The following is a 17526-nucleotide window of genomic DNA, read 5'->3' on the forward strand; positions in this document are numbered from 1 at the left end:
GGGTTCCTTGTCAACCCTCCCCCTCGCGCTTGAATAGCCCCTCGTGGCTCGGCGCGCTGCCTCTACTGCCGTCGTTGCTTCTACACAGTACTTGCACCCCTACCACCTCGGCAGCTGCTGCCTCCTCGTTCCTTCGAACAAGAATTCCCCACTTCTCGGTCGCTCTCGAGCTCCCTCTCCACGTCCTGCTCCTTCACCGTAGCCTTCTCCTTCGACGACCGCTGCTACTGCTGCTGCTTTTTCTACTTCACCCTTTTCCCAGCAGCTTCTTCCTCCTCCTATAGCGCCCCTGCTGTCTACGAAAACTCGAGTCCTTCTCGACGCCTGCTCTTCTTCTCTTTTTCTCCTCCACCTCTTCTCAGTCTTATTCTTTTCCTTTCCACTATTCCTTGACCGACACCTTCCGCCGTGGGGTTGATGCCAACAGCCGATGCTGTTCCGTGTCTCGGTATCGACGGATTGATATCAAGTCGAAACCGCGACGATTTTTCAAAGGAATTGGCACGTGGTCGAGGCTTGTGCAGCACTCTTTATTTCTGCCGCTGCCACGACGATATCTACTTGCACTAGTTCTGCTACTCTTGGATTTGTTCTTATTATTGTATTTGTCAATGATGTTGCTACCGTTGATTGTTGCGAAAAAAGCGGCTGGAGCGCTCGCTGGCGGAATCCTCGTGCTCCCGCCTGGGAGCTGCATCCTTCGAGTTCGCCAAAGGGCTAACTGCCCCTCGCTCCCTCGTCTCGATTATCCGCACTTTTATAGTATCCGTCTGAAACAAAAATATTATTTATTTTTTATTTTTATTCATTCCGAAAACAACATTTTTATCGAATGGATTTAATATTATATTGGATTTAATGCACTATACACGAAAACTCTCCTTTTCAAATGGATGCTTTATTAAAAAATGTTATAAATTAAATTTAATATAATTCAAAGTTACTGACATATATTATAATTAATCTCTTTCTTCATTTGACATTAAAATTTATAATCGTTTATTATTCTCTGAAGTAATTTTTAAATACTGAAATTATATAATTATGACCATATGGAATGCAAAGTATGTAATTATAATAATTACATGAGATCATGATGTTATTATTATTAATATAGGACTTTGCGAATATTCCTAAAATTATCGTAAGAACGACATCGCTTTTTTCAGCATAGAATATAAAAGATATTATGGTTCAATTTTTTTAAGTTAGGAGAACTGCAAGACAAGACAATAAATTTTACTAGTCATGATAGCATAATTGTACTCGTTCTGTATTTTAAGCGCTTGTTCTATAAACGAAGAGTCATACATAAAAAGGGGAAGATAATAATTGCTATGTTATCAGTTAGTTTATTTTTGGTTTCACTGACAAAATGACGAAATTGAAATATAATTATATAAAACTAATTTAGTAAATGGAAAATATAAATTTTTATTTTCAAATAACCTTGAAATATATGTTTTTCAAACCAACTTGAAGAAATACTGATTGGCGAGTTAGAACAATTGCGTAGCCACTTTTATACTCAGATAGGAATTTAAAAAAAGACACCGTGAATTGATCTACATTCAACCTTGGCAATTGAAAAGAACTTGTTCTGTGTAAATTCGCAAAGTAGTTAAAAGAGCATCGATTCCGTTTGTAAAGTACACGATAATCCCAGAAGTACACGAAATAAGAAGAGAGAAGGATAAAGAAAGCAGTACTTTCGCGAATGTACAGCTTTATTTATATTCTTAACTTGAATATCGAGGGTCGTGGTTAAGCAAAAGCTGTCTGTATTAGAGAAGGACGATCGAGTCTTTTCAAGGACTGTCTGTGGCTTTAAGAAAGTTGCAGCACTGAATATCTTATTTAAAAAAGTGATTTTACTAAGTCGCTGAGACTCTTGTTCGCTTCACTGCAGGTCGATAATCACCAAAAGAAATATAAGACAATTGATACTCCCCATTTCACTTGGACTCAAGGAAATAAGGATAATAGGGCACTTAAACTCCCAGTATTTATCCCTCAGTTTTTCAAGGATTTTTCCAAACTCGAAATGTTTCTGTAATTACGCATTTGTGTTATAAGTGAAGACTCTACATTTAAAGGAATTAAGTATATTCTCATTCAATTAACGAAGCTTTTTCTTACTAAAAAATTAGTCATTTCTATTTGGAAAAAACGGTTACTATATTATTTCTATGCTAAATTTTCAAAGTAATAAAAATAGTATAAATACATTTGAAAAGGTCAAGAATGTCTGATTTAAAGACAGTTTTGACTGATTCAAATAATGTGCATTAGAGTTAATAGACGACTGACAAACCGCAAGTTAAAAACGACTTATAAAATCAGTCATTCTGACTCACTAATCAATTCAATCATTTTAAATAATGCAATAAATTAAATTTTCAAATGAAAAGGTTCAAGTTTCAATCAAGAATGAAATATTTAAATATGAAATGAACAAAATTAATTTTTTTAAACTCATTTTTAACACAATATTTCAAATTTTAACTAAGTGGTTAAATTTTGAACCCAAAAACAGGAATGTTTAACCCTGAAGATTAATTTTCTTCCAAATAGACGAATTTTCAACAAAAATATGAACTGTTAAGAAAGAATTTCAATTTTCAAGAAAGTAGTTGAATTTTGTAGCAAAAATTATGAATTTTAACTTAAGAATAGTTGAGCTTATCAAGAAAAATAATTTTGAATCGGGAAGGTTTATTTTTGACCAATAAAGACGAATTTTCAACAAAATACATGAAACTTCAACAAAAAGTTTGAATTGTCCACTAATAAGATAAATTTTTAACCAAAAATTCGTGTTTAACAAAATTAGTTTTTTTTGCAAAAAAACGCATTTTTCACAAAATAGTTAAATTTTACACAATTAGATTAACTTTCTACTAAAACTCTTCGAAAAAAACGAATTTTTAACGAAGCAGTTCAACTTTCAACCATAAATAGTTATATTTTCCACTAAAAATGACAAATTATGAACCAATTTTAACCAAAAAAGATTGAATGCTTATATAAAACATAGTTGACTTTAACAAATGAAATTAATTTTCAACCAAGAAGATTTATTTTCTACCGAAATAAAGACTATTTTTAATCAAAATATAAATGAAATTTCAGCCAAATAGGTGACTTCTCAACTACAAACAAGCATTATCTAAATAAATTGGGACAGTTAAATTTTTAATTTAAAAACATTAATTTAAAAAAGAAACAACTAATTGTTAATGAAAAAGTTATATTCAGGGAAAAAACCAAACAATTTTCGAAAAATATTTGAATCCTTAATCATATAGTTGAATTTTTAACAAAAAAATATCAATTTCCAACCAAAAATGAAGTAGTTTAATTTTTAATTAAAATTTTATTTTTGAACGAAATTACCGAATTTAAAATAAAATAGTTTAATTTTCACCAAAAAAATTAATGTTTAACTAAGTAGTTCCACTTTCACCGAAGTAGTGAAATTTTAAACCAAATTAATTAATTCTCAACGAAAAATATAATAGCTTATTACAAACACGAAATATTTTTATTTAAACATTAAAAACAGTTACATTTAAGTAAAACAAAAAACATTTTAAAAAAATAGTTCAATCCTCAATCATATAGTTGAATTTCCAAACAAAAAATATCAATTTTCAACAAAAATGGAGTAGTTCAATTTTCAATTTAAAAAATAGTTTTAAACCAAATTACTAAATTTTAATAAAATAATTCAATTTTCAACAAAAAATCATTTTTAATAAATTAGTTTCACTTTTACTGAAGTAGTGAAATTTTGAACCAAATAAAATTATTCTTAACGAAAAATGCAATAGCTGATATTTCAAACACAAAATATTTTTACATAAAATTTAAAAGTTACTTTTACGTAAAAGAAAAAAATCAAAATATTTTAAAAGAAATATTTTGATCCCCAATCATATAGTTGAATTTTCAACAAAAGAAGATCAAATTTCTACGAAAAATGGAGTAGTTCATTTTTGAACTAAAGTAATGATCTTTAAAATAAATCAATGAATTTGAAATAAAATAAAATAATTTCATTTTCACCAAAAAATTAATTTTTAATAAAGTAGTTCAAATTTCACTAAACTAGTGAAATTTTGAACCAAATAAATTCATTTCTAACGAAAAATGTAATAGCTGATATTAGTTGATATAGCTGATACCAATAAGCACGAACTGATGTAATCAGTAACATCTAGTGTTCGCCCTTCTATTCACTGAAAATTAGTGAATATTGACTTAATTAAAATTTCAAATACATGGTAAAATATCGGCCAGAATTTTTAGTCCATTAAAAAATCGTATTAAAAACATCTTGAGAAAACAACAGTTATGCTTATTAAATTTCGCGTCGATTAAACCCTAATGAAAACATATTTTTGATCAATAGGGGTTTAAAATGTATTCTTCAAAATAAACCGAAGGACATAATAAAATATTTCATGATTATCGAATTATCATGACAAATCTAGAAGCGCATCTATAAAACGAAAATCAGTCGGTCGAGTGGCGAACGCACTGTCAGAAAACAATTTGTTTGGCGATGGCATTTGGTTGATGAACATCTTTGATTCAACCAAATTTTCTTGTATATCTACACGGAGAAAAATTTTAGTAGATTAATTCCCGGAAGCGCGTGATTTTAGAGCTACAATTTTCACGTGATTTAAAGTCTCAGACTCTATGATCTAAAAGAATAGAATTCGAGACCTAAGAGAAAAGGGCGGGGCCTAATTCCTGAAACTTCGAGACCTATGCTTTAAAAGCAAGGGTTCCGAGATCTCAGTTCTCGCGCCATAGCGTAATAAAATTAAGGAGTAGGGCCGTGAATTAAGCTCTCGAAATTTCTCTCCGTGTAAGAAAACAATTTTTTGGTTTCAAGAAAATGTTTTTCTTAGTGCAGTCTTTCGTTTGGCTGCAGATTAACGAACCGATTTTCGTCTAAGGCACGCTTCCACATTTTTCATGATAATTCGAAAAACAGTAAATATTTAATTATATTTTTTGCTTTATTTTAAAGATAAAATCTTATGCTATATTTTAAGAAGTTCAGAATCGAAAAATAGGCTAAAAACAGAAAAGCAGTCAGATCTTCTTACGTGCTATTTTGGTTCCTATTTATCGAAAATATTTCAAGTACAGCTCAACCAACGAAAAATTTAATAAGCTTTCCAATTGTTTTAAAAAAATATTTCTTACTGAATTTATCGCTGAAAGATCCACGAAAAAAGGGAGGCATGTTTTTAATAAGATTTTTTTTAGTGGACTTACAATTCTGGCCGATACTTTATCATAAACTATCGTTGATAAAGAAACTGATCGATAACTTGTTATCGAAATTTTTCTCAAGCGATAAGTTGTAGATACTCAATGTCGCGCGCTTCGGACAGATTGATGCGCTTGCATGTTTGAGAAATGTCCTGAGCCTGGGGTGCCTGTTTGTGTATACAGTAGACAGGCGTTGATGTAACGTGAATGTACACTACGTTAGTCGTTGTACGCAATGCGTGTATTCGAAGCAACAGCTGAACAGTTTAAAGCACCTGCCCTGGATGGTTCAACATATAGCACAGCTTACCTCTAAGCACGAGCCAAAAACCCACTATAGAAAGTCAATCGAGAAAAAGTGGTCTCAACTGTTATATCTTCATTGAAAAAGATGGCAAATCTTAATTTTATGAAAATATTTTAAACACTACTATTTAAAAAAAGTTTGCCATTAAGTTAATGCAATTCAGTATTGGTTAGTTACTTCAATCAAAATATTTCTTATTGGATAATTACTTGTAGCTGCTACAATTCAGCTTACATTAAAAAAAAAAATTTCACATAAATATTAACTAAAAGAAATGTGAAAAACAGGCCTGAAGTTTCATTATCATACAGAAACAAAAGCGCGCAAACTTGTGCATTTATTTATAAATAGAAAATTTGCAAACAATTCAATTTTCCGAGGTTTAAAACCATCTAAGATAAATGACACTATCGAAAATATAGAGTACTGAAATCAGGAAAAGACAAAAGTTTCAAAATTAACGATACTATTCAATTTCTAAAATTGCATACTTACGGAAATTGTAAAACATAAATTTTAAAATTGCCGGAAATTCTGATTCCCAAAAAAATAAAACAAAAATAATCATTTTAAACATCTATATTGTGTATCTGCTAGCATAATAATTTCTTTTCTATAAGGGCATTTGAAATTTCTGAATTTTTCTAATTACCCTAATCTTCACTTTTGGGACATTTTCGTTTCTAACATTTTGACAGTTAAGCAATTTCGGTAATTTATTACTTTTGGCATTTTTGGAATTTTTCTAGTTTCGTTAATTTCCAATTTTCAGATATTTTAATTTCGATAATAAATATTTTCAGCAGTTTTATATATATTAGGTAATTTAAAATTTCGGCAAATTTCATTTTTCAGTAATTTTAAATTTCGATATTTATATTTTTGGGGTTTTTCTTTTTCGGAAAAATTAAATTGTCCAAAGTTAAAATTTTATTTTTTTGGAATTTCAATTTTCAAGAATCGCAAATGCTGGAAATTGTCTAATTTTGGAATTTTGAAAATTTGGGTTTTAACATTTCGGTAATTATGCAATTTTGGTAATTTATTCATTTCGGAAATTAAAAAATTCCAAATTTTTCTAGTTTTGTTAATAAATATTTACGGTAGTTTGATATATCTTCGGTGATTTGACATTTCGGAAAATTTTATTTGTCGGAGTTCATATTTAAATTTTAGTGAAAATGTTAAGGCTGAAGCGTAGTGATGACTTCTTTTCCTTCAGCAGATACAGTTCTTGAAATTATTATCATATACTAAACTTGATTTTGTCAAATCAGAATACTTTTTCGGATCAACTATTTGATATTCTTATTCAACGTCCTTATATCTCAATCACAGGTTTTTATTTTGATAAAAAATTGGAAATTCTGTTATGGTTTGTTACTCGTACCTAAAGCTGATTCACAAAACCTGTGCAACTTAAGCCTAAAAATTCTCTGATTATTTACTCAGAATGGGCTGACTATTTTATTCAAAATCCTTTTCACCAAAATTTAGAACCTGAAAATCTCGGAAGAAAGTATTTATTATTCATTTAAATTAGTATTGCATTTCTTATCTCAATCCTCACTATATATTTCCTCGAAACTATAGAGGCAGACTTTTTTTTATTTCTAAAAGCTGAATTCGAATTGACAGAATGTTTTTACTCTCCTAAAAAATTCAAATTTAGTGGGTTATCTGGTTCTTTGCTGCCACCCTTCAATGCGGAATCAAAGCTATTTTAAGACGCAAGGACTTTTTACAATCAGTATAGTTTTGAGAAAAGAAGAAAAGAATAAAATGCTCACAACTGTTGTTGACGATTTTTCATATAAAAAGCATTTATGAAAGGAAAAGTAAGAGGGCATGAAGGACGATCAGATTAATTTTGGTGTTATCAATAAGTTATCTCGAGTCCAATTATTATTGGAGAAGCAAGAGCCGTGTGGTGCGACATATGGTGCGATCCCAAGGACTCATGGAACGATAAGGCCGAAAACACTTTACCTGGGGAAGCTTCGAGGGGGGCCATCACCAGCTCCCCCACGCACACCTTCCTCTTTACTTCCATGTGTGCCACCATGCGTGAGACAGGAAAAAAGGTGCCCTGTCGGAAATGGCTTTAGGAACTCGTTCTCCGCCCCTCAACCTCGAGTCGGAAGTAAGCGGAAGCTAATTACACGCGAGAAGCGTGTTCACGGCGATGAGCACCTCGGATACGCGTGTTCACTTGGCATTGTCATCACCGGACGATAGGCGAACTCGCATTTACAAACATATCGGTCCTGCGAAACAAACCAAGTTACAACTCGAGCAGAACTTTCTGCGGGAGGAGGCTGCATTGTCTTCCGGTTACGGCTGACCCGGTCCAAAACTTCAGCCTTCGCTCTTTGTGCTAACATCCGACTTTTATACTTCGATGGGCCAACTTTGCTTCCGAGGAATTTCCAAATTATATGGCAGAAGTATGTCATATATTTCGTAGGTGTAAGCATCTGATGATGTGACTGACGGGCGCAGTTAGTGCTTGGATGGGTGGCCATTTGGAATTATTGCTTGGTAGTGTTTTGACTGCGTTGAATTACTTTTGAGCCAGAGGTTTGATGCTAAGGATGGATGTGGGGACTCATTGCTATTATCGTTTTGGTTTTCTACGGTTTTCCACTTCTCTGACTAAACGTTCTGGCAAATTTAAGCGTTACTAATCAAAATCCGGCTGCAGGCGTTATAGGATTTAGAAACATCACAGGATTCTATACAAAAGGCATTATCTGAAGGCTTATTGCGAACTGGGTTAATTTGGGTAATTCGGGTACTTTGGTTAAGTTAAAGGGTTTGTGTCTTCCCACCTATACAGATTTTTAATTAATCAGTAAATTATTTTTTTCTACTGAAAACTAACTAATCCAGTTGACGATTCATTATTTATTTTTTTTGTCAATAAAATTACAGTTTTTTATCGACGTCATCCAAGACAAAATGGTTATAGTCTTTAGCTTTAAAAAATTCCTCGGCACCTATTTTATTGAAAGATCATCTCTGTTGTTGAAAATTCAATTATTTTTGGTTGGGAGTTAATTCTTTTTTGTTGAAAAGTCTATTATATAATTTTTGGTAAGAATTTATATTACTTGGTAGAAAATTAACTTTTTTAAAATTTTTATTTGTCGGTTAATAATTAAACCATTTTGCAGAAAATTCGCTATTTTTACTTGAAATTGCAACCATTTGTTTGAAATTTCTTTCTCTTTTGAATAAAAATCTTTTATTCGTTAAAATTCGTCTTTTTATCTGAATTTTCATCTCTTCTAGTAGAAATTTCCTCTCTTCTCGAGAATATGCAACTGTCTGGTTCAAAGTTAATATGTGTTGGTTAAACATTCGACTATTTGGTTAAAAATTTCACTACTTTGTTTAATGCAAAACTTATCTAAAAAAATTAATTTGTTGGTTAAAATGTATTTGTTTTTATTTTTAAAAAATTCATGCATTTTTGTAGTAAATGAAACTTCTACTATGAAAATTCACCTTTTTGATAAAAATTACAATTCCTGGCTGAAATTTAAACTCTTTTGTTACAACTTTTTTGGTTGAAGATTTATAATTTTGGTTAAAATTACATCTCTTTAGTTGAAAATTGATGTATTTTAATGAAAATTCATCGTTAAGTGTTAAAAATTCAATAATTTGGTTAAATTTTCTTTCATATTTTACTGAAAAATCTATCTTTTTTGGTTGAAATGTCTACTAATACATTTTTCGTTGGTTGAAAGTCACGCCTCTTTTAAAAATGTATATTTTCTTGAAGATTCATGATTCTATTTAAAAGTTCGTTTTTTAAAAATTTTAAATAAACTTTTCCAAATGAGAATTTTAATGTTCCATTATTAGTTTAAAATTGCTATTTTTTCGTTGAAAATTCAACTATTTAGTTTAAAATTCACATTTTTCCTTAAAAAATTGTCTTTTTTGTATGAAAGTATAACTATTTCATTGAAAATTGATATTTTTGAATTAAAGAATTCATGAATTTTGTTCAAAATTCAACGTCTTATAAAGCATTAGGGTAGAGTGGGTTTAAAAGTTCAGCGAGAAAAGAGAGCCACATATTATAAAATGTGGAACGTTAATGTCTTATGTATGTTTTTATGCAAAAACTAAGGAACTACCTAATTTCATTTAGGCGCATTGTTATGAAAAATTAACTTTGGCCACTTTTAATCCCGCCCTACAAATTATTTTTTTTGTGTTATCGTATATGGCACTTTTTCTCCCTGGTACTATTAACCCCACTCTACCTTATCTGTGAGTCCTAAGATGTATTAAATCTTTTGAAAATTGGTGTCAGGATCAGTGGAATCTAAAAAAATGCATTCAGAAGGACAATAATTAATTTCCAGATCAGCAAATATTTATTTATAGTTCAATATAGGAAAATTGTAATTTTTCTTTCACCCTGAAATTAAAAATTTTATAAAGCGTTCCTTATTTTGCAAATATGATATCGTATTGAAGTTGTGTAGATTTTAATTTTGGATCCCCTAAAGTGGATCATTTTGATCTGAAGTTGATACATTTTTTTAGCGGTGGAAAGAAAACTTGATGATAAAAATGTATAAACTCAAACATGAATCTTGTTTGTGACTGACCCGGTTTCAATAATCGACGTGGGGGATCGTGGACGCACCCGACTTACGAACAATCATTTCCTGCGCGTCATGCGATGTTTAACGCTTAGGCAGGTGGTTAAAATGTTGAAGGGTGAGTATGTATAGAACTGGACTTGTTATGATGTAGTTTAATCAAATGTTTTTTTTCTGATTACCTTACTGTAATTGTAAGATGGTCAGACTGAGAGGGCATGAGCATGAGTACAGGGGTATTTGGACAAGTCCTCGAAAAGCCTGGGGTCATAATGCGAGAGTATCTCTAGCGAACTCCAGCAGTTAACGGACTTCCAAGCCAGGTGGCTATTGTTGGGAACTATTGGTTGTTCAAGAGAGCTGATAATGCCGAATATCCAAGTTTGATAATTAACGAAGAGAGTTAAGTGTGCCTGTTCCATGCAGGACTCTCTGAATTTTATTCTACCATTCTTTAAAGGGTTCTTGAGTCGAGATTGTTAATCAAAGATTGTACAATTCTAATGCTTGAAAATACTATTTTTTTAAAGAAAAATATATTTAAAATTGTGTACTAACTCTCATAAATAATGAGGGAGGGTGCTAATCTTGAAAAACTTGTAACTAGGGTATTCTAATGAACGCTAACCCTGATAAAAAACGGAGAGGTTGGTAAAATAACTTTTAAAAATATATGTATTTTGTTAAAAATCATTGACATTTTTGAATTGATTTTTAAACAAAATGTAAAAAAAGCGATATGAAAAATATTATTTGAAATAGAAAATGGACAATTTAAATAAGATTTCCAAATTGATAATCTTCAATGCGCCCTTTAGAAGTTTAGAATACTGTCGACTTTCATTTTTATACTGAAATTGATCATTTATAGAAAAGAATTTGAATTAAAACACTCTTACGGCCCAAGAAATATGGATCAATTTGAATAATAATTGAAAAAAGTGGTTTCTTATTATGCAAAACTCAATATTTTGACCCTACTTCCTTCTGATCGTGAGACAAAAATTGTCATGACTAATAAACAAGACTTTTATTCAAAAGACTAGAGGAAGTCAATTTGAGTCTCACGATCTACCGGAGGAAGTCGGAAGGATTGGACTCATTTATTTATTCACCCCCTTCGACCTATTCCTTCTTCCTGTTTAGTTCATGAAGGATTCGAAAAGAGTAGATATCACATGTCCCTCGTACCCCATATGACGTCCGTCTAATATACACTTTGCACCATGTGTTGGCATGTGCTTCGGAATTCCGCCCCCCGTAGGTGTCACGTGGTTATTCTCCTAATGTGCAGGAGTTATTCGCAGGGGGTAGCATGGGAACTCGAATGCAGGCATTGGCCCATGTCCACCAGACGAAGAAACGTAGTAACAGTAACGCACCGCACCGTGTTGCTTCCCCTTCGTCATAAAATTATTGTAACATTCGTTTCATTATTACCGCGCCACTTATTCGACCCCACGTCAAGGGTACAGTCGCACACGATTAAACGTTAACTACATACACACCCCCGCACTTTGTATTCACCCCTGAACTATACTCACACAGGGCATAAATGCCAACAGAATTATGCACACAAACATTGGAGTGTGCGTTTAACATGTTATCGGCTAGCCGCGATGCAACAAGTTGACCGGTGTCAATTGATGTATTATTAATTGGAGGTTAATTGCGTTAATGCGTCGATGACCCGATCCCTACTCCTTTTCTCCTCCCCCAAACTCATCTCGGTTTTATGATTATTATTATTATTATTTTGCATTCAAATCGTTTTCTATTCACTGGCAAACATCCAAAAACCAGCCGCTTAAAGCGAGTGTCGGACGATTTTCATAATTCACAGCTCGTTAAATTTTGTTTCGTTTTTATTTCCGTTTCGCGGTTACGCCAATCCATTAATTCCATCCCCCTCAACGTCCCTTCTCATAATGTCGCACATATCGCCGACGTTTGATCAGTTGTCGAGTTTTATAAACAATAGAGTTCGGCAATTAATCCCGCCATACATTCCTCATAATTACTTTCGCTTTTGGTATCAATTTCGGTAATCCGATTGCTTCCATAATTTCACTTTTTCATTTAATTATCGCTCGCTTTCAATGTGGTGAATTATTTGAATATGTTTACCGCAAATGTTTACCAATTTACGAGTATGAATTCATGATCGAATTGAATGTCAGCTGCTGCATGCGATTAAATATCTCAATCTCGAAGACATATGTCTTTCATCTGATAGTAACGGTTTTCCAGGTGACAGTACCTTCTTTTGTAAACCGCAACGGTCATCGGTATCTTGGATGTTTACGGTTTTCCAAAGATTCATACTCTTAATCGATCAAGAGAAGATAGGGATTTTATCAAAGGCCTTACCCTGTTTGAAAAATTCCCAAGGCAAATTGCCAATCTCTTTCAAGACTTTTCACGTGATATTTATAGTATACATAGACTCCTCCCGGTATATTCCCATGACTTTCTGTGGGAAATTCTAACGTCTGATATTGAAAGGTGCAAAAAATCTTATAGCACCCTAAGTTCTCTCATGGGAAGGAAGTAGGCACAACGGTCTCTGCCCTCAGTGGCGTAGACACAATATGTCCTCAGATTTAAATACCGCCATACACATTTAATACCTCAATAACATTAAAATTACTATTTATATCTTCTTTAACATTAACTAACCCAAGAAGCCAGAATTATAATTTTGTTATTTTATTAAAATCTTCTTTTTGGGTACTTTTTAATGAAATCTCAGCAGATGGCATTTGAAAAGGAAAGAACCCTCAAAGGCGACACCGATGCAAGATTGAGGAGGTCCCCTCGGTAGAGTTCAGGTGGTTTACCCGGTGGTGTTTCCCGATTTAAATGACCAGGCATTCCCTTCGGTGTCTCGGGTAAGGTAACTTCTGGAGACTTACTTCCCCTTTGGGTGGAGGGTTCGACTACAGTGCATATGCAGGAGCAAGGGAGAGTGGTGAATGTTCGGTGAGAGCAGGTCGACGTGGAAGAAGAAGAGAAATAACTAAGGAGGAGGTTTTCTTATACGACTCCAAAGTCGCGCGTGCCAGCTGCCGAAGCGAGGCGTAACCGACGTTTCAGCTTCTTTTGCCATTGTTATGCTACACCAAGACCTTCCCAACGTCTTGGCGACCCCACATTTGACCCCCTCGTAACGTCTTAGACATTCAGACTTAAGAGTCGTGCGCCCTGACATGTGCCAGGGTATAACGGTTTTCAAGGAAGTAAATAGAAACCCTCGTTTTCATCACAACTCAAGGGGAAAAGAGATTTAAAGGGCAAAAATTTAAAGGGAACAAATTTCGAGGGATAAAATCTTTAATGGTAGGCACATCATTAAAAACTTAATAACAGTTTTTTAGTTTGAATAAAAATAAGACCACAGAGAATAAGCAAAAAGGAGTGACTAGGTTTTAACGACAGCTTGGAATTTCTCTTTTATTGGTCGCGGGCTACTTTTCGAAGCAGTTATGTAGATACTTCCGCGGCATATTGGCAACCCGAGCATCTAGGATTACGTCGTTATTATCCTTGCGCCGCGGACTAAGTCTTATGGCAATATTCCAATGTGTTTCTGGTTTTTGCGGGCTCTACTTTTCCCGACGTCGGTTCGTCGGGCGCCCAGGATTACTTAATTATATTCAATTGCCAAAGTTTCATTCGCGATATCACATGACATTGTCTCCGGAGATGCGCCAGGAGAGCTAAAATCGCTAGGTGTATAATTTATAGACACTAGAGTCACATTCGTGGACTACTTACTCATTGCGATGTGCGGATTGCTGGTCACAAATAATAGTCCTTCGAACCGGATAGCGTTTGTGTGAACTTGAAATAACCTAAGGCTGCCCTGAAAAAATTCCAAGATCTCTGAAGAATAAACTCTCAAGCATACCAGTATGCAAAGCTTCTTATCTTTAAATCGCATATGTACAATTTTACCCATGGATGTGAAAAATTACTATATTTCAATATGCACAGGCGCAAATATTATTCTCAAACCGTCAACTAGTATTCCTTACTTTGCGAATTATTTATAAACATGGAAAATCCAGCTTTCTAGGCGGGTGTTTAAAAAAAAACTATTATTTAATTCTTCTTGTTTAAAAATTGCTATTTTGAATCTTCTAGATTCTGGAAAAGAATCTGGAAGACGATAATGTCTATGCAGAACGTAAACGTAAGCGCATGTAGGTACGACGTGCGGCGACTGATGGTCTGATCGTTTGAGCCAATCATGTCGTGATTGAGTGTAATGGACTTGCGTCTTGTCCCCCATCGCAGGGGCTCTCACACCAACAGACACAATGAAAGCCGACCCTTCTCTGATTCGGCCTTGCCGGACTTGATGCTCTTGAGTTGGGCACCTATACTTCGTAAGTGACTAGGGCACAGGATGAAGGCTGTGTCCGAGTGAGCGAGTGGTCGACTGGTATGATAATGAGGAAGGTGACTTCCGACGATCCATATACGAGAGCAAGCGAGAGAGAGAAGAGATACAGGAGTACCGGAGGTCCCGCTTACCCAAGAAGCGGACACTCCAATTCCAACACCCTCTGATTCTCTGCTTCGACGTAAGCATCTACCTCCCTCCTTCCTTCCGCGGCTCATCGCAAATTGACATGAGAGACATCAGAGTGCGAGTATCGACGTCAGCATGTTACTTATGCCGTACTCCGGGAACGAAACATGGTTCTGAAGTTGAAAGAGATTCTGCTTACTCGACCCCGGCCAACTGGCCGGTCACCTTGTCAAACGATCTTTCATATGCACTTTCTGGCATCTAAATGAAATTTCCTTTTTAGAAGCAGCACGATAAATCTAAAAAAAGTCTCTCGTGGAAATTTCTAGTTCAGGATGACTTTTTACTTGAAAGATTCATCAGAGAACCCCGGGGAGTAATTTCCCTGGTGTCCTCGCAATTTAGTTAACAAGCTGAATTCGCTGAGAAGTGACTAAAAGACAGAGAAATAGTGGGGAACGAGAGAGACGCAAACTACGGGAGACTGAAATGATGACAATTTGCATGAGAAGCAAAAGAGTCACCCGGCTTTCTGTCTCTTTCGCACATTCGCGGGTCAAATGTGATGCGCTACGGGCCGGTTCCCAAGTGTCAGATATGCCTCGACGCGCTTAATCCAATTGAGTCAATTTGGGTTAACTTGAAGTAGCCTAAACGGCTTGTTTAGACTGCCTGTGATGCATGTGTATCATTGTATCCGGTCTTCTTCCTTCCTTCTTTAATAATCAAGTTTCTTATCCTTTCCTTTTTTTAATTAATATTCTTATTAGATCTAAATTTAATCAAATAACAGCTTAGATCAAACATAAGCGAGGTCAGAAATAACTAAATTATTCAGTTCAAGTTGCAGTCTGCGAAGGTTACAATTCTAATCATGTCAAGTTGCGTGCGTGCTGAAGTGCGACTACTCCACTGCAGTTTACATGATATTCAAATTAATTAAATTCCTAGAAATTGAACTCTAATCACTCTATCTGCACCCACTCGTCTTCTCTTTCTCTTGGATTCTTTCAATCTTACCTAGATTGTTTCTTTAAACTTTAGAGTCTTAGGAAACAATTCAATTGCCCTAATCGGATGATTGCTTTAAATCTAGGCTCCTTGACACTCATAGCTAATGTTGCATACACATAAGTTGATCCGGATTTAGCTAGTAATGCGAATGGCGTAGGTCATATATTTAGAGCAGCACTGACTTTCATTGTAGGAGCGTGCTGCCGGCACTTTTATGGAAGAATCGATTCAATGACGGTCGGGGGTAAACCGAGTCTAGCAAACTACCACCTCGTGGATGATGTAGTCATTGGGCTCTATGTTCTAGTGCGGATCACGGGAGTATTTGCCCAGCGTACACACTAGACTCGCCTCCCTAGCTGACGTTGATTGAAGGAATAAGGGAAACGGTGAGCTCTCTTAAGTACTGCACCCTTCTCCAGCCTCTACAACCCCAACGAGTACCCCTTTCCTCTCCTCACTTCTCGACCTTCTTCATTCAGCCACCCCCATTCTCATCAGAAAGGTAGTATCATCGCTATGCATGCTATGCACCCTGCACCCTGCACGCGTTCGTAACATCAAAAATTCCTCGACTCGCCTCTCGGTCCACATCTTAATTAAATAAAATTTGCATCAGTTACGTCAGTTACATAAGCTAAGTAGATTTAAACTTGCAAACCCTTGTTGCAAGCAGTTGTGTTCGGGATAGGTTTTCTACAGTTTCCTAAAGTTTCGCGAAAAAGGTGGTCAGAATTCGGGGGCTTGGCACTCTGCTAAAAAAGAGGATAGTTAAGTATCCGAGTTCCCGAAGCGCTGACAATGCTGCGGAAGGCGATACACTCGGCCAATTGCGTGAAAGGATGAAGTATTGACCTCGATTTGGGGTGTACAAGTCGGACTAGCTGGGACGAAATTTTTCCCACTTCATGCGTGGTCAGTGGACCCCGTCTCCTCAAAGAGACGCCTATTCGTGTCGTGATTACTGTCCGGTCACCGTGCGATTTACATTGCTTCCGAATTGGTAAATAAGGGACGCTAACTCGGAACAACGCGTCACGCATGCCTCTTTCCGAGCAGAGCTGATCTCCTATTCTTCGGAGTCGACATTATATACGACGATTGTTGACGATTACGGGTTGATTGTCGCTTGTCGCTGAAAGTACAGGAAGTAGCCGGATATTCACTCGAATTAAAAGTATGGGTAGCGCAAGGTGAATTTACAATACGGGCTTTGTAATTGTCTACTTAATGAAAGTAAGTGATTTATTCAAGATTTTAGATAATGTTAATTAGTTTTAGTTTCATGCCCAGAAAACTCTATACACTGGAATCATGATATTAATTAAAATTTATTTTAAACTCAAATGTAATCAGATATTTCTTCTGCCTCTCATTAAGGTTAAGGGTTCAACCCTTAGAAAGCTAAGATGTGGTAAACGCCTTCCGCTAACGATTCAAGTTATCTTCCGGGATATAAATTGCGAAGTGGTGAACCTTATATAAATATCATACTTTCTTAATTCCATATAACGATTAATCCTTTCATTTTTAACTACACCCGGGTCATAAATGTTAAATTTTACATCCACAAATTAATGGGTTTATTTTTTCACGAAAGCCTTAATTTGTTCTAATTCCCTAAATGTAAAGAACCAAATTCAACAGGACGGTGTCAATGTTCCTTAAAGTGATTCGCTGACCAAGTTATCTCGTTTGCTAAATAAAGGCGTTGAGATGACGATGTTTTGACACGTCGTATAGCATGTGTG

The 17526-nt window shown here is 34.9% G+C and overlaps 1 protein-coding gene across 2 annotated transcripts in view; it reads right to left on the bottom strand.

Moving 5' to 3' along the window:
- Positions 1–59: 59 nt before the first annotated feature.
- The window catches only part of LOC117180147, a 108925-nt gene continuing 91458 nt past the window's right edge, over positions 60–17526 (bottom strand). The window contains exons 1-2 of one of the 2 annotated variants that reach the window (XM_033372491.1): positions 14002–14133; positions 60–770 (exon numbers count right to left, since the gene is read on the bottom strand). In XM_033372491.1, the coding sequence (XP_033228382.1) occupies positions 383–697 (315 nt within the window). In that variant the 5' untranslated portion in view covers positions 698–770; positions 14002–14133 and the 3' untranslated portion in view covers positions 60–382. Of the gene's footprint in view, positions 771–14001; positions 14134–17526 lie in introns of those variants that run through there. The other variant, XR_004468010.1, reaches the window with a different exon arrangement.

The sequence above is a fragment of the Belonocnema kinseyi genome, chromosome 9 (genome assembly GCF_010883055.1).
Source record: "Belonocnema kinseyi isolate 2016_QV_RU_SX_M_011 chromosome 9, B_treatae_v1, whole genome shotgun sequence".
Taxonomy (NCBI): domain Eukaryota; kingdom Metazoa; phylum Arthropoda; class Insecta; order Hymenoptera; family Cynipidae; genus Belonocnema; species Belonocnema kinseyi.